The sequence below is a fragment of the Leucopleurus acutus genome (assembly GCF_964270905.1).
Source record: "Leucopleurus acutus genome assembly, chromosome: 18".
Classification (NCBI taxonomy): Eukaryota; Metazoa; Chordata; class Mammalia; order Artiodactyla; family Delphinidae; genus Leucopleurus; species Leucopleurus acutus.
In genome coordinates, this window is record NC_139160.1 from 17,748,463 (window position 1) to 17,773,500 (window position 25,038).

Sequence of the window (25,038 nt, forward strand, 5' to 3'; positions counted from 1 at the left end):
AGCGGCCATGGCTCACGGGCCCAGCTGCTCCGCAGCATGTGGGATCTTCCCAGACCGGGGCACGAACCCACGTCCCCTGCATCGGCAGGTGAACTGTCAACCACTGCACCACCAGGGAAGCCCCAGATTATTTTTTATTCCTTTGCAATTCTCTCCAGTGTTGAAAATGCTACTGGCACAGGCAGGAACACCGATTAACGGGTGGTGTCGTCACGTTCTGTTTTATTTGACTCCACTCATGTTAAACCACCAGCTAGCCCTGGTAATAAAAATAGCCCAGGATTTATCTTCCAGGATTATCACCCAACTTTGACATCTCTACCATGCTTCCACAGAAAGAGCTTCACATAAAGAAAACTGAGGCAGGTTTGGGAGAAGAATCATCTTACTTTGTGGCTATTTCTTACCATAGGTAAAGTCTGGTGATTTAATGCAGGTATTTTCTCCCATCCTTCTCAACCTAACTTAAATTTCATCTGAAAGAGTCCAGTAGGTTCTGTCTGCAGGAAAAGGGCTCTTTCTACCCCTGCTTCTGCAATGGCCCCTACTTGTGCTGTAATGCAGTATGGCTGAGACCTCTGTTCCTTGACCTGGGAAAGAAAGGATGTTCTGTTTTGTAAAGTACTGAGGGACCTAGATGGGTCAACACTGCTCTATTAATATAAAATGAGATTATTCACCAGCTGTTGTTTCACTGCTTTCAGCAGAGCCACTGAAACAGTTGCAAAATAGCAAAGGGTTCCAGATGGGAGCGGCCATTGTTCAAAATCCAGACAACCCAGTGGGCACGTCAGGTAATGGGCTTTGTGCCTGACCGGTGCAGAAATTCAGTAATACATCAAGGGTTTTGCATGATGGGTCTGTGCCATTGGGAAACCACAGCACCCTCCTTTTCCTTCCCACTGGCTTCTTTTTCCCCATTATTTTCCCCTTTTTCTTGTATGACCATAGATCTCCCTAAAAATCTGTTTGAGAGGAGTTACTAGATAAAGTAAAAACAAATCCAGTTAAGGAGATAGTAAATGTTGTTTTGACATAAACTTTGTCTTTTAGAGCCCATGATATGACCTACTGTGTGTTTGATTTTCATACACTCATAGAACATCATCCAAGATGGGAGGGAGGATGCCAGGGAAAGGGATCTATCTGGAGCAGCGCACTCCTCAAGCTTCATGTGCACATGAAGTAAGTGGCCATCCTGTGAAAATGCAGATTCTGATTCAGTAGGTCTGGAGAGGGACCTGAGAATCTACATTTCTGAAAAGCAGTCAGGGGATGGACAGCTCTGAATGGCAAAGGTCTTGATTCAGTGTTTTTCCCATTCACATTTTGCAGCACATCTTGCCCAAGATTTAGAAAACACAACCCAAACATATGATCAAGGTGGCAAAATTGTTCTCCTTAAAACTAAATTCCTGGGACTTCCTGGTGGCGCAATGGTTAAGAATCAGCCTCCCAATGCAGGGGACACGGGTTCGATCCCTGGTCCGGGAAGATCCCACATGTCCACGGAGCAACTAAGCTCGTGCACCACAACTGCTGAGCCTGTGTGCCACGACTACTGAAGCCTGCATGCCTAGAGCCTGTGTGCCACAAGAGAAGCCACCACAATGAGAAGCCCACACACCACAATGAAGAGTAGCCCCCGCTCACCACAACTAGAGAAAGCCCCGCGCAGCAACGAAAACCCAGCACAGCCATAAATAAATAAATAAATACATAAAATTTTTTAAAAACTGAATTCCTTAATAAATACTTTGTTACAGAAATACATATGAGAATAGAGCATCATACAGTATCCATTTTTTAAAAAATGGTTCTCCTCCCCTTTCTACTGATGGATCATTCAACCTTGATCGTCACTTTTGTTGATTTTCTACTGAAGTTTAAGCACGGGATACCTATTCTCTATTTGGATACAGTTTACTAACCTAAAACTAACTTTCCCACGAAATAATGTGTTTTTTTTTTTTTTTTTTTTTTTTGTGGTACACGGACCTCTCACTGTTGTGGCCTCTCCTGTTGCAGAGCACAGGCTCCGGATGCGCAGACTCAGCAGCCATGGCTCACGGGCCCAACCGCTCCGCGGCATGTGGGATCCTCCCAGACTGGGGTACGAACCCATGTCCCCTGCATTGGCAGACGGACTCTCAACCACTGCACCACCAGGGAAGCCCAATAATGTGTTTTTTGAGAATGAATTTCCTAGATGGCATCTTGGTCGTGTGACAGGAAAGGTCAGAATCTGGCTCTGCCAGTTAGGAACTGAGAGACTTTGGACAAATTGCTTAACCTCTCTGATCCTTAGTTTCTGCACCTAAAAGGATAAGTGAGGAGGGGAATTAAAAAATTAAAAAGAACATTTTTTAAGTGGGAAAATAGGACTATCTACCTCACAGGATTATTGTAAGCTTTAAAACAAGATAATGTACTCAAATTACTTACTACATTACATGAAGTAAGTACATAAGCCACGTGAAGTGTTCCATAAACTGAGCTTCAAAACAAACAAAACCCTGAAATTTACATTTAGAATTGCTAAAATGTTTTCTTGTAAACCATTTTGGAAGGAAATCTTTCCAAAACATTTCTCACCCCCTACCTTGTGTACAGTGTATTCTGAATCTAATATAGCTCTTTCCTCATGACTCAGGGTCCTTGTTGTGGACATGAGTGACTGCACTGTCCTGGAACACAGGCATGACCTCAGTCAGGGCGATGATGATCTTGGTCTTTCTAACATCCACCCTCCTGCCCCTTCCCCGACTAGCACTCCCTCAGCCCTCTGTTCATACTTCCACAATAGCTCTTACCACACAGAGGCCAAAATTATGTTTACCCAGTTTTTTGGCCTCAGACCCCCTTTCTTGGGGCAGAGGCCAGGTCCTCAGTAAATGCTATTGAATGAAGATCTCCCCAGTCTCCACTTAAAGGGTTGGGTGTCAGGAACTCAGAAGCACGGCTTGTGTTCATTCATTCAGACACGTTAAAATGCCTCCATGTTCTCAGCAAAGTGCTAAAAGCACTGCTCTATTTTATCTTTTAAAGATAGCCAAAGACAGAAATTACATTCCTCCTTAGAATCTTGTAATGGTTTTTAATTATTGCAGGGCCAAGAAGTTATTTATCCTTCTGGTAAATTTTAAACCCATTCTTTTTTTGTTCTTTGTTCTTCTTTCACTGGCAGTAAGGTCATTGAAGCCAGGCAGCCCTGCATTCAAACATGGATCTACAATGTGATAGTTGTTTGACTCTGGGCAAGTCACTTCAAGACTCTGCTGCTCAGTTTCTAAATCTGTACAACGGGGTAATAACAGTCTGCAGAATTGCTGTGTATATGGAGATGATAGTAAAGGTATTTCCAGAAGTCCTCTTGGGGAGGCATTTTAACATCCTCTGCTTTGATAATCCCACTAGGGTTAAGGGTAGGGGTGGGTCTCTAAAGGTCCTCCCTGAGTAATACTAGATGGCTATGAACTAGACTTCAGGGAGCATGGCCTGTTAACAGTCAAGCATTTTACTTTGCAGAGCACAGAAGTGAGCAGGATACCAAGCTGCTTTGTATGGCCAAGACTAGTGGATCACTTCTCAACAACCATTCTCTCCCCACACTTTGTCCTTGTTGCCAGAACCCACTTTCCAACTCTGGAGGCTAAAAACACCAATTAGTTACTACAAGCCTGTAACCCCACCCTAGTGGATGAGTTTAAAGATAAATCTTCTGAGATATTTCTGGGAAACACTTTCCTTTCTGATTTAGGGTGGGAGGTAGGGGACACGAAGAGAAATGCTCCTCTTTCTATCTTTAGATGTAGTTATCTGCAGATATAATTCCTGGAGCTATGGCAGCCATCTTGTGACCATGAGGGACAACTCTGAGGGTTAAAAATCTACCTGCTGTGGATGGCAAAGGGAAAAGGCAGAAAGCACCTGGGTTGGGTGGTTGATGACATTGTTGTGCCTCTGAATTAACCAAACCTGGAAATGATACCTCCAGCAATAATAAACCTTATTGTTTAAGCGATATTTAAATTACATATTCTGTTACCTGTTACTTTATTATACTTTATTAATATATTACTATATATATTATATTACTTTATTATACTTTATTATATTTATTTTTATTATATTTTATTTTTTATTTTCTATTTTATTTATTTTTATCTTATATTTTATTATATTTATTATATTTATATACTTTATTATATTTATTTATTATACTTTACTATATATATTATATTACTTTATTATACTTTATTAATATATTACTATATATTATATTACTTTATTAATATATATTTTATATATATTAAATTGAGGTGGCTGAGCCTTAGAAGTGGGAGAAAAAGGAGACCTGCTGGTAGCACAGCAGAAGAGGTGGTCAGAGAAAAGCCAGTTCTGTTGAGGATTTTGACTTCTATTGGATGTGCAGTGTAGAACTCTGTTCCACTCCTTTAGGGACGCATCAGTAAATTTCACATTGCTTGCGAATACTTTTGGTGCTAATGGATTGTATGAGGGACTTGAAGAAGGGTTGAAATCTACATCAAGAATGGTGCTTGATGAGGAATTCCCTGACAGTCCAGGGGTTAAGACTTGGCACTTTCATTGCTGGGGCCCTGGGTTTGAGGGAACTAGGATCCTGCAGGCCCAGCGGCACAGCCAAAAAAAAAAAAAAAAAATGTGCCTGATGAAAACAGAGACACACCTGGAAATAGCAATACTTCTAGGTTATGTAAGAATTAGAGATCCTATCTGTCAGACATCTAGAATGATGCCTAGAATTTAGGACATATGCAATAAGTTATAGGTGCTATTATTACCTTGTATTACCAGTAATTTTTTTTTTTGGTCTCACCTTGCGGCTTGTGGGATCTTAGTTCCCTGACCAGGGATTGAACCCAGGCCCTTGACAGTGAAAGCGGGAGTCCTAACCACTGGACCACCAGGGAATTCCCACCAGTATTATTATCTCAGCTCCTGATTTGCATCCAGAAAGGAGGAAGAAATTAGATGCTCATGGGTGGGGCTGTACTTGGGGGCAGACCCAGCAGTAGGCTTTGAGAAGAAGCTCTGTGACAAAGACTGTATGAAGACAAAAAGGAGCCAAGCATTGCTGGCAGGAGCCCTGGCAGGTGGGCAGGGAAGTCCAGCTGAGCTACTGTGACCCTACAGATGGGGCAAAAGGCTGGATCCAGAGGCTGGAGGGAGAGGGAAATGGGGAGTTATTGCTCAAAGGGTATAAAGTTTCAGTTATGCAAGACGAAGAAGTTTGGGAGACCTGTTCACAGCAAGGGCATATAACACTACCGTACTGTAAACTTAAAAATGGTTAAGATGATAAATTTCGTGTTTCTTACTACAGTTAAAAAAATAGGGAGGATCCCAGTTACTAGAACTAAGGCCTACAGTCAGAACAGGCTCAACAGAAGCCTGAGAATTGTTTGGACAGAGGCTTCCTGAATTTCCCTTGATTAGAAAATTACTGGAGATAGCCTCATCCACCAGACGGCAGACAGCAGAAGGAAGAAGAACTACAATTCTGCAGCCTGTGGAAGGAAAACCACATTCACAAAAAAAGAGACAAAATGAAAAGGCAGAGAACTTTGTACCAGATGAAGGAACAAGATAAAACCCCAGAAAAAACAACTAAATGAAGTGGAGATAGGCAACCTTCCAGAAAAAGGATTCAGAATAATGATAGTGAAGATGACCCAGGACCTCAGGAAAAGAATGGAGGTAAAGATCGAGAAGATGCAAGAAATGTTTAACAGAGACCTAGAAGAATAAAAGAACAAACAGAGATGAACAATACAATAACTGAAATGAAAAATACGCTAGAAGGAATCAATAGCAGAATAACTGAGGCAGAAGAATGGATAAGTGACCTGGAAGACAGAATGGTGGAATTCACTGCCATGGAACAGAATTTTAAAAAAATGGAAAGAAATGAAGACAGCCTAAGAGACCTCTGGGACAACATTAAACACACCAACATTCACATTATAGGGGTCCCAGAAGAAGAGAGAGAGAAAGACCCAGGAAAATATTTGAAGAGATTATAGTCAAAAACTTCCCTAACATGGGAAAGGAAATATCCACCCAAGTCCAGGAAGTGCAGAGAGTCCCAGGCAGGATAAACCCAAGGAGAAACACGCCAAGACAAATGGTAATCAAATTGACAAAAGTTAAAGACAAAGAAAAGTTATTGAAAGCAGCAAGGGAAAAAAGACAAATAACATACAAGGGAACTCCCATAAGGTTAACAGCTGACTTCTCAGCAGAAACTCTACAAGCCAGAAGGGAGTGGCATGATATATTTAAAGTGATGAAAGGGAAGAACCTACAACCAAGATTACTCTACCTGGAAAGGATCTCATTCAGATTTGACGGAGAAATCAAAAGCTTTACAGACAAGCAAAAACTAAGAGAATTCAGCACCACCAAACCAGCTCTACAACAAATGCTAAAGGAACTTCTCTAAGTGAGAAACACAAAAGAAGAAAAGGGCCTACAAAAACAAACCCATAACAATTAAGAAAATGGTAATAGGAACATGCATATCAATAATTACCTTAAACGTGAATGGATTAAATGCTCCAACCAAAAGACACAGGCTCGCTGAATGGATACAAAAACAAGACCCATCTCTATGCTATCTACAAGAGACCCACTTCAGACCTAGGGACACATACAGACTGAAAGTGAGGGAATGGAAAAAGATATTCCATGCAAATAGAAATCAAAAGAAAGCTGGAGTAGCAATACTCATATCAGATAAAATAGACTTTAAAATAAAGAATGTTACAAGAGACAAGGAAGGACACTACATAATGTTCAAGGGATCAATCCAAGAAGAAGATATAACAATTATAAATATATATGCACCCAACATAGGAGCACCTCAATACATAAGGCAACTGCTAACAATTGTAAAAGAGGAAATCGACAGTAACACAATAATAGTGGGGGACTTTAACACCTCACTTACACCAATGGACAGATCATCCAGACAGAAAATTAATAAGGCAACATAAGCTTTAAATGACAGCACAGACCAGATAGATTTAATTGATATTTATAGGACATTCCATCCAAAAACAGCAGATTACACTTTCCTCTCAAGTGCACATGGAACATTCTCCAGGATAGATCACATCTTGGGTCACAAATCAAGCCTCAGTAAATTTAAGAAAATTGAAAGCATATCAAGGATCTTTTCCGACCACAATGCTGTGAGATTAGATATCAATTACAGGGAAAAAAATGTAAAAAACACAAACACATGGAGGCTAAACAATACGTTACTAAACAACCAAGAGATCACTGAAGAAATCAAAGTGGAAATAAAAAAATACCTAGAGACAAATTACAATGAAAACACGATGATCCAAAAGCTATGGGATGCAGCAAAAGCAGTTCTAAGAGGGAGTTTATAGCAATACAAGCCTACCTCAAGAAACAAGAAAAATCTCAAACAATCTAAACTTACACCTAAAAGAACTAGAGAAAGAAGAACAAACAAAACCCAGAGTTAGTAGAAGGAAGAAGTCATAAAGATCAGAGCAGAAATAAATGAAACAGAAACAAAGAAAACAGTAGCAAAGATCAATAAAACTAAAAGCTAGTTCTTTGAGAAGATGAACAAAATTGATAAACCATTAGCCAGACTTATCAAGAAAGAGAGGGAGAGGACTCAAATTAATAAAATTAGAAATGAAAAAGGAGAACTTACAACGGACACCACAGAAATACAAAGCATCATTAGAGACTACTACAAGCAACTCTATGCCAATAAAATGGACAACCTGGAAGAAATGGACAAATTCTTAGAAAGGTATAACCTTCCAAGACTGAACCAGGAAGAAATAGAAAATATGAACAGACCAATCGCAAGTAATAAAATCGAAACTGTGATTAAAAATCTTCCAACAAACAAAAGTCCAGGACTAGATGGCTTCACAGGTGAATTCTATCAAACATTAAAGAAGAGCTAACACCTATCCTTCTCAAACTCTTCCAAAAAATTGCAGAGGAAGGAGCACTCCCAAACTCATTCTATGAGGCCACCATCACCCTGATACCAAAACCAGACAAAGATACTACAAAAATAGAAAATTACAGACCAGTATCACTGATGAATATAGATGCAAAAATTCTCAACAAAATACTATCAAACAGAATCCAGCAACACATTAAAAGGATCATACACCATGATCAAGTGGGATTTATCCCAGGGATGTAAGGATTCTTCAGTATATGCAAATCAATCAATGTGATGCACCATATAAACAAACTGAAGAATAAAAACCATATGATCATCTCAATAGATGCAGAAAAAGCTTTTGACAAAATTCAACACCGATTTAGGATAAAATCTCTCCAGAAAGTGGGCATAGAGGGAACCTACCTCAACACAGTAAAGGCCATATATGACAAACCCACAGCAAACATCATTCTCAATGGTGAAAAACTGAAAGCATTTCCTCTAAGATCAGGGACAAGACAAGGAGGTCCACTCTCGCCACTATTATTCAACATAGTATTGGAAGTCCTAGCCACGGCAATCAGAGAAGAAAAGAAAACAAAAGGAATACAAATAGGGAAAGAAGAAGTAAAACTGTCACTGTTTGCAGATGACATGATACTATACACAGAGAATCCTAAAGTTGTCACCAGAAAACTACTAGAGCTAATCAATGAATGTGGTAAAGTTTCAGGATACAAAATTAATGCACAGAAATCTCTTGCATTCCTATACACTAACAATGAAAGGTCAGAAAGAGAAATTAAGGAAACAAACCCATTCACCATTGCAACAAAAAGAATAAAATACCTAGCAATAAACCTACCTAAGGACGTAAAAGACCTGTATGCAGAAAACTATAAGACACTGATGAAAGAAATCAAAGATGACAAAAACAGATGGAGAGATATACAGTGTTTGTGGATTGGAAGAATCAATATTGTGAAAATTACTATACTACCCAAAGCAATCTACAGATTCAGTGCAATCCCTATCAAATTACCAGTGGCATTTTTTACAGAACTAGAACAAAAAAATCTTACAATTTGTGTGGAGACAGAAAAGACTCCGAATAGCCAAAGCAGTCCTGAGGGGAAAAAAAAGGAGCTGGAGGAATCAGACTCCCTGACTTCAGATTATGCTACAAAGCTACAGTAATCAAGATAGTATGGTACTGGCACAAAAGGAGAAATTTAGATCAATGGAACAGGATAGAAAGCCCAGAGATAAACCCACACACCTATGGTCAGTTAATCTATGACAAAGGAGGCAAGGATATACAATGGAGAAAACACAGTCTCTTCAATAAGTGGTGCTGGGAAAACTGGACAGCTACATGTAAAAGAATGAAATTAGAAGACTCCCTAACACCACACACAAAAATAAACTCAAGAAGGATTAGAGACCTAAATGTAAGACTGGACACTATAAAACTCTTAGAGGAAAACATAGGAAGAACACTCTTTGACATAAATCACAGCAAGATCTTTTTTGATCCACCTCCTAGAGTAATGGAAATAAAAACAAAAATAAACAAATGGGACCTAATGAAAATTAAAAGCTTTTGCACAGCAAAGGAAACTACAAACAAGACAAAAAGACAACCCTCAAATGGGAGAAAATATTTGCAGACGAATCAGTGGACAAAGGATTAATCTCCAAAATATATAAACAACTAATGCAGCTCAATATTAAAAAAACAAACAACCCAATCCAAAAATGGGTAGAAGACATAAATAGACATTTCTCCAAAGAAGACATACGCATGGCCAGGAAGCACATGAAAAGCTGCTCAACATCACTAATTATTAGAAATATGCAAATCAAAACTACAGTGAGGTATCACCTCACACTGGTTAAAATGGGCATCATCAGAAAATCTACAAATAACAAATGCTGGAGAGGGTGTGGAGAAAAGGGAACCCTCTTGCACTGTTGGTGGGAATGTCAATTGATACAGCCACTATGGAGAACAGTATGGAGGTTCCTTAAAAAACTAAAAATAGAATTACCATATGACCCAGCAATCCCACTATTGGGCATATACCCAGAGAAAACCATAATTCAGAAAGACATATGCACCCCAATGTTCATTGCAGCTCTATTTACAATAGCCACGTCATGGAAGCAACCTAAATGCCCATTGACAGATGAATGGATAAATATGTGGTACATACATACAGTGGAATATTACTCAGCCATAAAAAGGAACAAAATTGGGTCATTTGTAGAGATATGGATGGATCTAGAGACTGTCATAGAGTGTGAAGTAAGTCAGAAAGAGAAAAACAAATGTCATATATTAACACATATATGTGGAACCTAGAAAAATGGTATAGATGAACCAGTTTGCAGGGCAGAAATAGAGACACAGATGTAGAGAACAAACGTATGGACACCAAGGGGGGAAAGTGGCGGGGCAGGGGTGGTGGTGGTGTGATGAATTGGGAGATTGGGATTGACATATATACACTGATATGTATAAAATAGATAACTAATAAGAACCTGATGTATAAAAAATAAATAAAGTTCAAAAATTCAAAAAAAAATAAAGAAAATTACTGGTTCCAGAGCTCAAGTTGAGGCTTACCCTCAACCTGCCATGTAGAAGTCAAGTTGCTTCAAGAGTGGTATAATACTTTTAAGATTCCGTGCTTCCACTGTAGGGGATGTGGGTTCCATTGCTGGTCGAGGAGCTAAGTTCCCGCGTGCTGCGTGATGAGGCCAAAAAAATAAAAAAGAAAGAGTGGTATAATACTATGTGTGTGTGTGTGTGTGTGTGTGTGGGTATGTATACATATAAAATTTCCTCCTCTCTGTGCTTGTATGTGTGCAAGTATGTATCTCCTTACCTTACTTAACCTCTCAGAAGGGCCTTGGGTGTCAACCTAATTTATCCTGACGGCTATGAGGAGCCTTCAAAGCAAGGCACTTGCTTTGGTCAATGGGGTGTGAAAGGACATAGCACAGACACCATTTGAACTGAGGCTTTAAAGGCTATTGTGTATGTTTCCACCTATTTTCTTGCTCTTTGCTGTTCTGGCACAGGAATGGCATGTCTCAAATAAGAGCTACTCCTGCAGCTTTGGTTCCAGAATGTGAAAACACACGGAGCAGAAGCACAGCCTTCACCAATATGGCAGCAGACGTGATAGCAGAATAAGGAGGACTGGTTGTTGCGAGCCCCTGGGAGTCAGGGAGTCATTTGTTAGTTTGCTAAAGCTAATACATCTGGAGAATCAGCTATTGCCAACACACAGAAGCAGGAAAAATAATAAATCGTTTTCAGCCACTGCATTTTAGGATCCTTGTAAGGCAAAAATAGATAACTGGAGCATCCTGTAAAGAAGTGATGCCAGCTTAATCCCAGGCAGGGTAGAAAGAGAGAAGATAAATTTGAGAAATATTAAAAGGGTGTATTTGAACTCTTTCAATCACTAATGATAGAATTCAAGCAAAAAATGGAATCTATTGGCTAAAGGCATTGAAAATGATTGAGGACTCAAATGATGTCCTTGTTGTTTCTCTCCATCTCTTGACTCTACCTTCCCTTGCTTGGGTTGGTACCCTGGACTCAGAACAGTGGATTCCAGCAACCTTGAGTACAGCATTTCCAGGCTCATGTCTTTCAAGGTTCAAGTTCAGTTTTATACTGAGCTTCTTTTCTGGTCCTGCCCACAAAAGCTTGAGATCCACTCTGAATAGACTGGCTGAGGTCATAGCCCACCCCTGAGACAACCCCTACGGCAGGGGGGAGATGGCAGTGGCTGCAGAAGAGGATATGTATTGGTTATTGGGTCTTTCTTTTTTTTCTTCTTTTGGCCGCATTTAAAGGCTTGTGGGATCTTAGTTTCCCGACCAGGGATTGAACCCGGGCTCTCAGCAGTGAGAGCACAGATCCTAACCACTGGACCACCAGGGAATTCCCAGTTATGGGTCTTTCTGTTGAAACTCAACCAGGTTTTTTGAAAGGAAAATTTATTCAGTTATATAACTTTAAAAAAAATAGAAATTTTCATGAACTATTCCAACTTCAGGTGCAGTTTGATTTAGAGCCAAAACAATGTGACTAGGATTCACCTCTTGACTTTTAAAAATTACTGCCAGCTGAGATACTCTTCCTACTGAGGATTTTGAAAACCAAGGAGAATTGCGTTTGGTGAATAGACTACAATCAAGCGTTTGGGGTTTGGGGCTTCCCTGGTGGCACAGTGGTTAAGAATCTGCCTGCCAGTGCAGGGGACACAGGTTCGAGCCCTAGTCTGGGAAGATCCCACATGCTGTGGAATAACTAAGCCCAGTGCACCACAACTACCGAGCCTGTGCTCTAGAGCCCACAAGCCACAACTACTGAGCCCACGTGTCACAACTACTGAAGTCCGTGTGCTCTAGGGCCCGTGCTCTGCAACAAGAGAAGCCACGGCAATGAGAAGCCCACACGCTGCAATGAAGAGTAGCCCCTGCTCGCCGCAACTAGAGAAAGCCCATGTGCAGCAACAAAGACCCAACGCAGCCAAAAAAAAAAAAAATGTTTTGGGTTCTTCTTTTTAATTGGTTTCTGCAAACATCCATAGCTGTAAGATATCAGTTTTTTGTTTGTTTTTGCGGTACGTGGGCCTCTCACTGTTGTGGCCTCTCCCGTTGCGGAGCACAGGCTCCGGACGCGCAGGCTCAGCGGCCATGGCTTATGGGCCTAGCCGCTCTGCGGCATGTGGGATCTTCCCGGACGGGGACACGAACCCGTGTCCTCTGCGTCGGCAGGCGGACTCTCAACCACTGCGCCACCAGGGAAGCCCCAAGATATCAGTCTTGATGTATGATCATAGGTTTGTGAGTAGTAAGGAATTGTTCTTTGTTTAAGTTCATTATTGTTCCAGCTGCCCACAGAGGTAAGAGTGTGAAATGAATCCAGATCACCCAAGCTTAGATCCTGGCTGTCACACTGATTAACTGTGTGACCTAGGGCAAGTCATTTTAACTACTCTGTGCCTCAGTGAATCCATCTGTAAAATAGGAAATGGTATTATCTACCTACCTTGTAGGGTTGTTGTTAATAAGTGTGAATCACTTAGAACAGTGCTTAGAACATGTTAAGTAATTAATTATTCTCATTTCTACAGTAAACAAATGGCTACTAATGAAGACAGGTTTTCAGAATTATGGCTATTTCAAATGGCAGGGCGTGGCTTGGTTCGGGTTTTGCTTTGGCAGTTAGTGACTGGAACTGTATTTGCTCATACTGTGGGTCAGAAAACATTCTTATGGTATTTTTCTATGTATTTTCAATGTATTCATTTGTCCCAGCCATGTTCCCATCAGTCACTGTGCTATAATCTTCTAAGAGAGATGACTCCCTTTATTGGGCTTCTTTGATATGAAAGAAAACCTGAGCAAAGCTCAACTAAATTCTAAGGAGAAACAAACTAAAGTTTTCTTTAATTAGAATATTTTGCAATCCAGCTTTGAATAGTAAGGACAGAGTATTGTCCTCTATCTTTTTATGATCTCATTGCATAATCTTGCTTCTCCATTTTATTTTTCTTTGAGAAGCTTAGAAAAACCAAAATTTCCAAATGAGTGTGACGTTAGCAGTTCATATCATGATGAGTTGTAAGTTACCCATAGCTTCTCCTGGTTATTTTTGTTTGGGTTGTTTTGTGATTCATTGAACAATTGTCCTATGAGTCTGGAATCTGGCTGATCGCATTCCTAGCTGTAATGTGTCCCTCTGTGAGAAGGCAGGGATTAAGCTCTGTGGGCACATTATCCACAGCTCACTCTTTCAGTTTGGGATGCTGTTATACAAGGCTCCAGATTGATCTGGAAGTGGGGAGGGTGGGAGGGGCTGGAGAGATGCTTAGATAAGTTGAAGTACTTTCAAAAGTCCTGAAGCGGGGCTTCCCTGGTGGCCCAGTGGTTGAGAGTCCGCCTGCCGATGCAGGGAACACGGGTTCGTGCCCTGGTCTGGGAAGATCCCCCATGCCGCGGAGCGGCTGGGCACATGAGCCATGGCCGCTGAGCCTGCGCGTCCGGAGCCTGTGCTCCACAACGGGAGAGGCCACAACAGTGAGAGGCCCACGTATCACACACACACACACAAAGTCCTGGAGTGTGCAACTAGCATGGGTTTTATCTCCAAGCTAAAGGGTGGTGGGGAGGGGGGAGTGTGAATTTTGCCTCACTGCTCTGCAAGCCAGGCTTAGATCACCAACAGACATCCTGTTCAAATGCAGACATTTGCTGGACATGTTCCTGAATTAAATTTTAGGGATGGTTTGGGAATCAGAAATCTCCTGGGTCAATTTATGGGTTTAAACAGCTACCCACACCTTAGGTTTCTCCAGGGCAATTCAACTTGTTGTTTTCCTATAAAAGTTTGATGTCATAAATGAAGAAACAAACATACGTGTATCCGGGGACTTCCATGGCAGTCCAGTGGTTAAGACTCCACGCTTCCAGTGTAGGGGACACCGCAGGTTCCATTCCTGGTCTGGGAAGTAAGATCTGGCATGCCGTGTGGCACAGCCAAAACTTTAAAAAAAAACAGACAAATAAACAAAAGTATCCTATGATGTTTTTAATTTTTTAAATCTTTGTGAGTGGCCAGCAAGATTTATTGAGTACTCATGGTATGAAGAAAATATTGGTGTCGAATATTTGAGTCTCAAAAGCTTGAATTTTTGATCCCTAAGCATTAATAATAATAATAGCTTTATTAAGCAATTAAAATGTGCTGGGCATTAACTGACTACTTTACAGGTGTAGGTATTTCTAGCTGTACTTTATAATGTAAATAACTGAAGCTTTGAAAGTTTAAGAACTTCCTGTGGTCACAAATCTAGTAAAAGATGGGAATTAAACACAGGCCTGTCAGTTGCTAAATCTGTGTTCTTTCTAAGGCAGTGCTGTCTCATGGAACTTTCTGTGATAATGTTCTATATCTCTGTGGTCCAATATGGTAGACGCAGTATTGGTGGCTAATGAACACTTGAAATGAGACTTGTGTGACTGAGGAAATCAGTTTTAAATTTTATTTAATTTTAATTAAATTTAATAGCCGCATGTGGCTAATGGTTGCACAGCTGTAGGACATCACATTGCCTGGTCTATAAACACTCAGGCTACCGTGAGTTCATGCATAGTGGATCTGGATATCGAAGAGAGCAAATGTGAACAAGTAGTTGGAGAAAAAGATAACCTTTTATCCGAATCAAAGTCATTTAAATTACAGATTTTAAAGGAAGGTAGACCTCAAAAGGCTCACAAAATTTAGGTAGGGAGAACTTCTTTTGGCAAGCTTCTATTGTATATTTTACTTAGGGATTATTAATATATCGACGATGTTGATTATAAGGGACATAGCAACTTGAAAACAGGAAAAAAGTTGTGCCTAGAACTGTAGTCTTACTGCAAGATTCAGTTCTCTAGGCGTTTTCCAATCTAGGAAATCACGAATAACCCAAGTAGTAAGGACAGAGGAGTGTGTTTACAATCAAACTAATTAACCAAGCTTTTTTGATTTCTATTTTCAGGAGTCTCCTGCCTCCAGTTATCCTGTTTTCCGTGAATGGTTTAGAGCTGAATATTTACAAACTGGAGCCTTTACTGCTCAATATTAATAAACAGACTAGGTCTCCTACGAAGGGTGATATGCAAATGAAACATAGGTGCCTACTTAATAGAAGTCTACATGATAGCCCCTTTTTTGTCTGACCTCTGGATTTACGGTTTGTCTGGATAGGTTCCAGCTCTGCTGACTTGATTGTAAAATCTCTTTTCACTAGAGACTAACTTTTCACACTTCTTTAATTCTTTCCTTGGTAACCAGTCTACCTAGACTTTTTTTTTTTTTCTAACAATTGACTATAACTTCAGTGTCCTGTGGAAACCCTTTCATTTATACTCGATGAAGGCAGTGTCTCCATGTGTTGTGGGCCAGAACAAGGCACATGGCTCTCAGAGGCAAGGGTCCTGCAGGAGACGGGTAAGCTGGCCAGACCCTGCAGATGCCCCAGCTCCAGGCTGTGGAACTGCTCCTGTCCCCACCTCTCTGTGCATCTACACTCAGAAAAACAAATTACCAATATGGGCCCTGGAATCAAATTGCCTAGACCCTGTTTCCTCGTGACCATGAAAGAGTTACTTGACATTTTTTGATCTGACCATGGGGAAGGAGTCCATTCATTCACTTGTTAATTCATTTATTCATTCAGAAAATGCATGAGATCCAGTTATTCTCGGCTGGAGAACACAAATATGTACAAGCCATTTTAAGGGTTTCCAGGTGAGTGAGAGAGACAAGACACAACACAAGTTGCAGCAATATGGAACAGTAGGTAAGCTCTTCTGAGGATCAGAGAAAGATATGGGTCCTGGTTGGAAAGAGAAATAACTAGGATGAACATAGCAATTTCAAAGCACTTCTGCATGCATTTTAGAACTTCTTACGAAAACCGACGATTCAGAATCCTCATTTGTAGATGAGAAGATGATTCAGGGAAGGTAAAGTGACTTGCCTGGCTTGCTCTGGTAGGTAGTCTGCCCTACGGTCTGAGTTTTCAGATTCTGAAGTTCTCTCCACTGTACCATGCTGGGAAAGCTTCAGGGAGAAGTGACCTCTTAGGCTGAGTCTTTAAAGAGGGACCAAATTTGACAGGCAGAGATAGGCCAGGGCCTTCTAGGTAAGTGAAAAAGCAAAGATGTGAAAGCTTGAAAGATTAAGACATACTTGGGAAAGGGTGAGTAGAACATGTTAGCTGAAGCATAAGCTATGTGTACGGGAGTCAGAAGAGAGAAAAGTATACTGCAGTATGACTGCATCACACATGGTCTTAACCACTAGACTGAGGAGTTGAGCAATGATTTGACAGTCACAGAGGGAGTGGACTGTACTGAATACTGGGAGAAGAGGTAAAATCAGGAAGATCTGGCAAGTGAGTCAGACTGTTGTGGAGAGGATGGGGGAGGCAGGGGAACCTGTTAGGAGGTATTGGGGGAGGAAGAGCTGGATTCAAGAAGTATTGAATGGTGAACTGACATGGTGACTAGGTGAGGGAGTTGAAAAAGGCAGGGAGTAAAGATGGTTAGCTTTGAGTGGAGTCCCTGAAAGAATGTTTATGCCATGAGCAGAGTTGGTGGATTTGCAGAAGGAGTTGCCCTAGGGGGAGAATCTTGAGCTCCTTCTTGGATCTGTTGTGTTTGTGTTGCCTTCTGTGGATTGTCACCTGACTGTCCACTGGGAAGGTGGGTAGTGAGTCAGAGGAAGAAGAAAAGTTTGACTGACTACCCAGGCAGAGGGGCCTTCCTTCCTGTCTCTGCTCTGCTCCCCACCCCCCTGCTCTTTAATGTAAGTGCCTGATGAATACAATGTTTGGTAGATGGTGGACACTCAAAGTATGTTTGGAAAAGAAATCCATTTGAAAGAAGAGTTGTCAGAAGTTTTGGGACAAAGGCAAAGACTAGAGTGAGGGAAAAGAGGAGATGGTGGCTAACGGTGACAAGCCCCAAATTTGAGTCACTGGAGACAGTCATTTCCAAGAGATGAAGGACTTCGGAAGGCCTGGTGGGGTTTCAAGTGGTAGAAACCTGGTCTAGTTAAGAATGTGGAGGGACTCTGGGGTCAGGGTACTAAATGTGTGGATGTTGAAGTCACCAGGAATAATGGCAAAGAGTAAAATTGACTAAGTTAGACTTGGGCAAGAAGGGACCCTGCTCTGGACCCTGCCCTTTCTTTTTTTTTTTCCTGTGCTGCACAGCTTGTGGGATCTAGTTCCCCAACCAGGGATTGAACGCAGGCCCTTGGCAATGAAAGCTTGGAGTCCTAACCATTGGACCGCCAAGGAATTCACGACCCTGCCCTTTAGAGGACCTGACTCTGGCTCTCTTCTGCTGCACTCCTCCCCATGGGAAGTCCATGGAGCCAAGGGGTCATGCTCACTGGAACCTGTGCTCCTAGACCCAGCTCTGGGTACCAGGGCTCTGGGATTCCCTGTTCAAATGGCCAAGCCTGCTTCCAGGGCTTCTTCCCAGGCTTCTTTTCTGGGTCTGTTTTCCTGGGGGCACATGACGCCACAGTTTTGCACACTTTAGGCCTGAGCAATGGCCAAAGGGCATCTCTTGAGGAGGGTAGGGGGATGTGAATAGAGCTTTGGGGGTGAATGGGTCGGTGCCAGGACAGGGAAGAGAAGGGGAACAAGAAGTGGGCTGGGGGCTGGCTTCCATCCTTCTTTGCACGGTCACATTCTGAAGCAGAAGTCCAAGAAGTCAAGAAATTTAAATTCAAACCCAGACTTCCAGGTTGTAAAGGAAGCGCATTTGTCAATATCAAAGGTTAGAAGATATTTTGAGTTTGTAAGCTTGATTTATAACTTTTAAATTTTAGATATGTGACATGTAGAACTCTATTTGGAATCTTGCCCTCACACATTAGGAATCAGCAGGTTATAAGGATCTTCATGCTGTGAGCCTTGACACCCATAACACGTTTGGGGTGATAACTTGTTTTATTGTCTGTCTACTCTGATAGATATGAAGTTGTGTGGAAGCAGGATACCAGGCTGCCTTGTTTACAAATATATCCCAGTGTTAGTACGACTAGCCCATGGTAAGTGCTCACTAAATATGTCTAAAATTCTAAGATGGTAACTTACATGATTGGTGATAGCAAGTGGGTGAAGAGAAGAGGTACAAAAGGGTAAAATAATCTGAAAAGGGAAGTTCTTGTTAAATTGTAATGGAGATTGAGCAACAGTCTGGAAGTTTCTCTTCAGTCAGTCAGGAGGAGTGGCAAACATGCAACTTCTATCGCCTTAAGAACTAGAGTTGAAGTAATCTATTTATTCATTCTAACCTTTAGGTGTTTTTTCTCCCCATCAACTGAGTGTTTGGACCAGGATCACACAATGTGAGGGCCTGGAGTTCTTAAGTGACTGATTCCCTAAAGTCCAGTAAAAAATATAAATCAACATTTTTAAATGAAGAAAAAAGAACCCAGCTTTTTGGTTTCCCTTGAAAAATGGGACCTTTGTCAAGACCGGCCCACGGTCCAATATGGCAACAATGGTCTGAAGCCTTTAAATGAGCCTGTGTTTATCAACAAGCCACCACTCACAAAAGTGGCCCAGACATAGTCAGGCCAGCAAAGGCCTCTTAATTCATGACCCCTGGACCTCGGGCTCTCTAAGTCCCCTTTGCTTTGAAAGAATATCTTCTTCAATCTCTTCATGGTTATATTTCTCCCAACCTTTGAATGACCTCAGTGTCATTTGAACTGTACTATAAGATCACTTGTATCTGCCAGAGATTCTGAAACTAAATTATTTCACATACATTCAGAGAAGCCCACCTGCTCCAGAAAGCAACTATTAGCGTTATGGATCCAAATTTCCCGTGATCATTCCTACGATGACCCTAAAAGGAGATGCTAGACTGGAGAGTCTGCGGATCAGGGCTTGACTACTTCCTGAAGGCTGAGAAGATTATGTGTGGTGGCAGAACGGAGGTATTGAGGGTACATAAATGCAGGAACTGCCAGAGTGGAGGCTGCAGAACGGGGCTTGGGAGGATGATGAAGAAACAGACCCTAGAGCGCTAATCTGTTCAGGTATTTATTGATTATTCACGACGTGCCAGGCACTGTATTAACAGAGGGTTTCAGCAATAGACCTACCAATGTCCCTACTTTAACTGAGCTAATTCCGATGCAGTAAGCCAGGTAACACACATAAACACATATATCACATACATACATATGTACATGTCAGGTGGAAATAAATGCTAATTATAAAACCAAAGCAGAGCAAGGGAACAGCGAATGAGGGTGGCTGCTATTTCAGGAGACTACCCCCACCCCACCACCCCCACCCCCACCTCGACCCAAAGAAGCAAGGGAACAAAGCACGAACCATGGATTCGTTTCTAATTTTCTAGGCTACGGGGAGAGAGGTGCGCCTCCCAGGAAGCCCCGCCCCCTCCTTGTCAATGGGGCGCAAAGTACCAACTCCGGGGAAGCTCCTCCCACCCCACCCCGCCCAGAGGCGGCCTTGGGGGCGGAGTCTCGCGCCCAGGCGCTCAAAGCGCAGCGCGCAGAAAGCCGCGCGCTTAGGGTTCCCGACATTCTCCTGGTTCGGGAGAGTTATCCCCGCCGAAGAATGGCATGCTGGGAACTGTAGTTTCCTGCCGCAGCTCCGCGTCTCGGGGGCAGTAAAAGCGGGTAAGTCTGGCTCCATTGCTGGCACATGACTTGCAGCTCCGAGGGGTTGTGGGGAGTCCTTGCTGGGGGGGCGGGCGTTGGCGGGGGTCATCCCGAGAACCATCGGGCACATCCAGCCGGCTAGCATCCAGGCCGGAGGACGCCTGCGTCACGTGACTCAAGGCTCTGCAGGCGCCCGCGGTTCCTCAGCGCTGTTCCCGCCCCGCCCCTCCCGTCTGTCCGCCTGAGCCTCCCCCGGCGCTGCTGCCACCTCGCGCTCGGAGGCGTCACGGAACGTGCTCTCCTCTCCCCCTCCCCCTCCCTTCCCTCCGGCCCTCCCCCACCTCCCCCTCCCGCGCCGAGACTCGCCGCCGCAGCCGCCGGAGTAGCCGCCGCCGGAGCAGCGCGCAGCCATGGCCGAGAACCCCGGCTTAGAGAACCACCGCATCAAGAGCTTTAAGAATAAGGGCCGAGATGTAGAGGTGAGTGTGCTTCCGCGGCTGGGGCCCGCCCGGCTCGCCCGCCTGGCCGCGCCGGCCCCGAGGCGGCAGGGAGGGGCGGGGGGCCGGCGCCGGGCTGGTTCTTGCCGGCTCGCGGTGGGTCGGAGTTGGCCGCCGCCTCTCGTCATCGCGGCTAGGGGCTGGGCGGAGCGGGCGGCGGGACGCGGGCCGGGCTGCAGCCGCCCCCCGGAGCTGCCGGCGCAGAGACCTGGAAATACCGGGGTTTTCGGCCCCGTCACGCGGGCGCGGCCTGCTGTCGGCGAGGAAGAGGTGTGGAGCTGAGGCGGGGTCCGCGGGCCGGGGCCTCGCGGGCCGGGGATGCTGCCGCCCGGATCTGTCGACCGCCCCACCGAGGGGGCGGCCGCGGCTCACGCCCGCTCCCCATGCAGCCTTCCGCTCGGCGCAGCCCCCTCAGTGCCTCCCGCGCTGCCGCACATGGAGCCTCGACTCTGCCGGTCCCCGCGCCTACCTTCTGCGAGCCGGGCCCAGGCGGGCGGTGGCGGCCCGCAGAGGGGGGTGGGGACCAGCCGGGTAACTGACTTGTCGGAGGGTGGTGGATGGGGGAGGGTAGGATGCGCCAGGACCGTTTTCTAATATTCCGGTGCGGTTCTCTGGAGCAGTCGTGCTGAGCTTTTCCAGCTCATACTGTCCTTACTGCTGGCATTTGGAGAAAGCTGAAGGTGGACAATAGTTTACCATCTATTGTGTGGAGGCTTTGGAAGAGACGTTGTTCCGACCTCCGCGCACAGGACCTGTTTTCTGAGCCTTTTCTTGTAGTGGGGGTGTGCATAGGGTGATCATTTCTTTGACACGTTTTACTGAAATAAATTGGATACGTACGTTCATACGGCCTTGTATATATTTCTTGCTCCAAACTGGTAGAATTTCCAAATGATTGCAAAACATTGTAAACATTCATCGTGGTCACTCTGTTGCTACTCAGCATGTTGCCATTGTCTCATTAAGGTGACATTAGCAGGTACTATTTGCAAACTCGGCTTATCCAGGCAGCGCTAGAGGTCTCTGCAGCTACCAAAAGCAGTGTAGTTTAATGCACAAACTTCACTGGGACTCTCACCTCTGGATATGTTAGGGGGAAAGTGTTTCAAGTCCACAGCCTCCTTTTCTAATACTAGGTGACATGATTTGCAGTTTTGTCATTCTTGCTAAGGGGCCATTGTGACTAAGAAGTGTGCATTTTATCCTGTCCTAAAGAGAGAAGGTGGTGAGGGAAAATAATGCCAGTCAGCGTTCTGTTTTGTAGAAAAATAGAGAAAACACAGGCCATTTTTTGGAGCTATAAAATTACATACCAATTAGGAAATACTATGGAATTCCCATTTGATTGAGACAAAGTTCATCTATCTCTGTCCTGGTCATGGCTAAATTTCTTTTGTGAGAAATATTGATACTTACAAGCAAAAGTGAAACCTAGGAATAGCAACAAGAAATTTTGTAACTGCCTCTTGTTTTTGGTCCACTTGATGATAGGAGTTAAGTTTGAATTTTGCCCATCAGTATTTGTTCTTGAAGCTAACTCCTATTATAAAACAAAAGTTAATGTAGTTTGAAAAAATACGTGTATTGTTTGTACAGAAAAACTAATTAACAGTCTTTCCTCTCTTGGATACTGGTACAAGTTTTTGTCTTATTTTTTGCCCCTATTGTTTCCGGCAGCTCAGTGATACATAGTAAGGACTTCTGCACATAATAGGCACACAGTAAATATCTGCTGATAATCAGAATGTAACCAGTGACTTCTGGATGCATGCTTGCTAAGCCTTTCAGCCTGAAAATATTGGTGACATTACAATTCCCAGGATTCAGGAGGGTAACTAAGGCATGAAATAGCAGACATTCAAATGGTAGTTCCATGTGTCAGACACTATACTAAGAGCTTCATGATACCTCTTTTAATCCTGTGACAACTTTATGAGCTAGGTGTAGCATTATCCACACTTTACAGGAGGAAAGTACTTTAGATGAGGAAACTCAAGACTGTGTGTACAGCGTGCACAAGGTCATGGAGTGGGTATGAGCATTCATTCATTAATTGTCTATTGGGTATCTAACATTGTTCAGTCTGTATCTCAAGGAGTTTACCTTTACAGTTCTGTAGGAGTGTAGGAAAGTAAACTGATAATTACAATGCAATACATCAGTAAGTGTATTCTGAGAATGTGTGAGAAAATCCTGACTTGGAGCTGAGCAGTCAGGGGAGATGTTCTGGTTGATTCCTAGTGGATGAATGGGAGTGAGCTGATCCTGGATGAAAGAAAGTTGGCCTGGGAGAGGGAGAGAGCAAGGAAGGGGCATTCCAGACATCAGGGAGTGGTAATTGAAGAGTCCTGAGAATGTAGGACTCTTCAGTTACTGCTGTAGTAGGACTGCTGAGAGAGGGATGCTAGAAATGTGACTAAAGGATGAACTGGGGTCAAATCTGATCAAGTGACTTTATTGTAGAATTTGGTATAACTGAGACTAGACACCATATCTAGTTTAGTCTTACCCATTTTAGAAACTATATTACACTAGAAACTTATGTTGCAGCTTAGCTCTGTGACTAAATAGCAGTGATTATCAGGCTATTTCAAAAACAGTGAGATGTACTTTGATGAGGTAGCATTCCTACTTTTTCACACATAGGATAGATAAAAGATATAAATTATACAGCCAGCTGATACACAAATAAGATGCTAGGCGCAAGAATAAAATACATATTTTCTAAAAATAAAAGTGTGGGGTTATGCTAGGGAATTGTGAGTAGGGAGAGGGTTCAGGAAGAAAGTAGTTTCATAGTCATTCAGTTGGGAATAGCTTCATAGAAGAAAGGTTGGTGAATTTTATAGAAAGTATGGACTAAACTTGAACAGGGCACGTGAGAAATTAGTGAATAAAGATCCAGGTGAAAAAGAAGAGATTAGATTAAGGAGTGAAGAGATGAGACTTCCAGGTGGCTTGTGGTGGTCTGAGAATATTTTTGTGGCAAAGAGTTGCTTGGAAACTTCTTGATATAGAGATCTGAAGGAATTTTTTCTAGAGTAGAGTTAGGAGGTGTAGCATGATTACAGGAATGGAAAAAAGGTGACTGGCAGTAATATCTAGAATTAATTCTGGAGGAATGGTACTGTTATCCCATATGTAAGGAGGAATTTTCCCAAAAATTGAGATCGGGGATGGTCCTAACATGGAATGAGGATTTGAACCTTCTCCTCTTCCCTTGTTCTCTTCCTCTTCTGTGTGAAGCTCACAGGAGAGAAAAGGGATAACGCTTATCCTGAGGTTTATAGATGGAGGTAAGGGAGGGAGTAATTATCATGGACAGCAGTTCAAAGCTTGGGTAGGGTGAATGGATTTTGTAGCTACAACTAGGAAATACATAGTGCCATTTAGTAAATACTTAAAAATCAAACATGCAGGTAACTGCCATCCAGGTCAAGTTTTTCTTGCTCCTGTACACTTCAAAGATATGAAATTTTCATCAGTGACAACTAATAATTATTTGAAAATTCTTAACACTTACTGAATGTTTACAGTCAACCGGTACCAAGTACTTTATATGGATTATTTATCTAGTCTTCACAGTTCTATAAAGTATGTATGTATTATTATCCACATTTACTTGCAAGGGAACTTGAAGCCTGCGGTTCTGAACTTACTAGCCCCAAGTCCTAGGTGGTTTAAGTGGCAGAGCCGAGACTTAAAGTGCAGCAGCATGACACTAAAGCCAGAACTCGTGCTCACTGTGCTTTACTGTCTCTTCACTGAGTGGAGCCTAAGACTTGGCTTGTATGGATGCACATCTGAAGGTTAATTAATGGGGAAAATATTTAATAAATCTTGACTATATCAGGGAAATTCCTATTTTGATATTTTAAAACCTTGCAAATAAAAACTTTTGTCATCCTATTTATCATTTGATTTATTTACCTTCTACTTTTTCACTTTTGCAAAGTTTTCTTATTAGTAAGAAGCCAGTTCATTGGTTTCACTGAAAAATAAGAACCCATATCTTTGGCCTTAACACTTAAACTTTAGGCTTCAATTTCTAATACTAGGGATAAATAAATATCTTCTCATTTGTAAATTCATCTAGCACTACCAAACTTGCTTCTCTCTTTGGAACCTTTGTTGGTAAGAAATACTACCTAACTGTTCAAGCTTCAAACCTTATCCTTGACTTTGACTCCCTTCTTCCCTTCCTTCACTTTTCTGTGTTAGTCATCTGATGAGCCCTCATATTTTTACCTTTGTTACCAACCTTACCACCCTGCCCTAGTTTAGGCCCCTATCACTGTCTCCTATACAGGTGTGATAGT

General features: G+C 42.6%; 1 protein-coding gene across 1 annotated transcript in view; it reads left to right on the plus strand.

Annotated features, from left to right (window-relative positions):
- The first annotated feature begins 20,599 nt into the window (after window positions 1–20,599).
- KPNA3 (karyopherin subunit alpha 3) overlaps window positions 20,600–25,038 on the plus strand; it is a 91,380-nt gene continuing 86,941 nt past the window's right edge. The window contains exon 1 of the mRNA XM_082859642.1: window positions 20,600–20,701. Within this exon, the coding sequence (XP_082715768.1) occupies window positions 20,633–20,701 (69 nt within the window). The 5' untranslated portion in view covers window positions 20,600–20,632. The remainder of the gene's footprint in view (window positions 20,702–25,038) is intronic.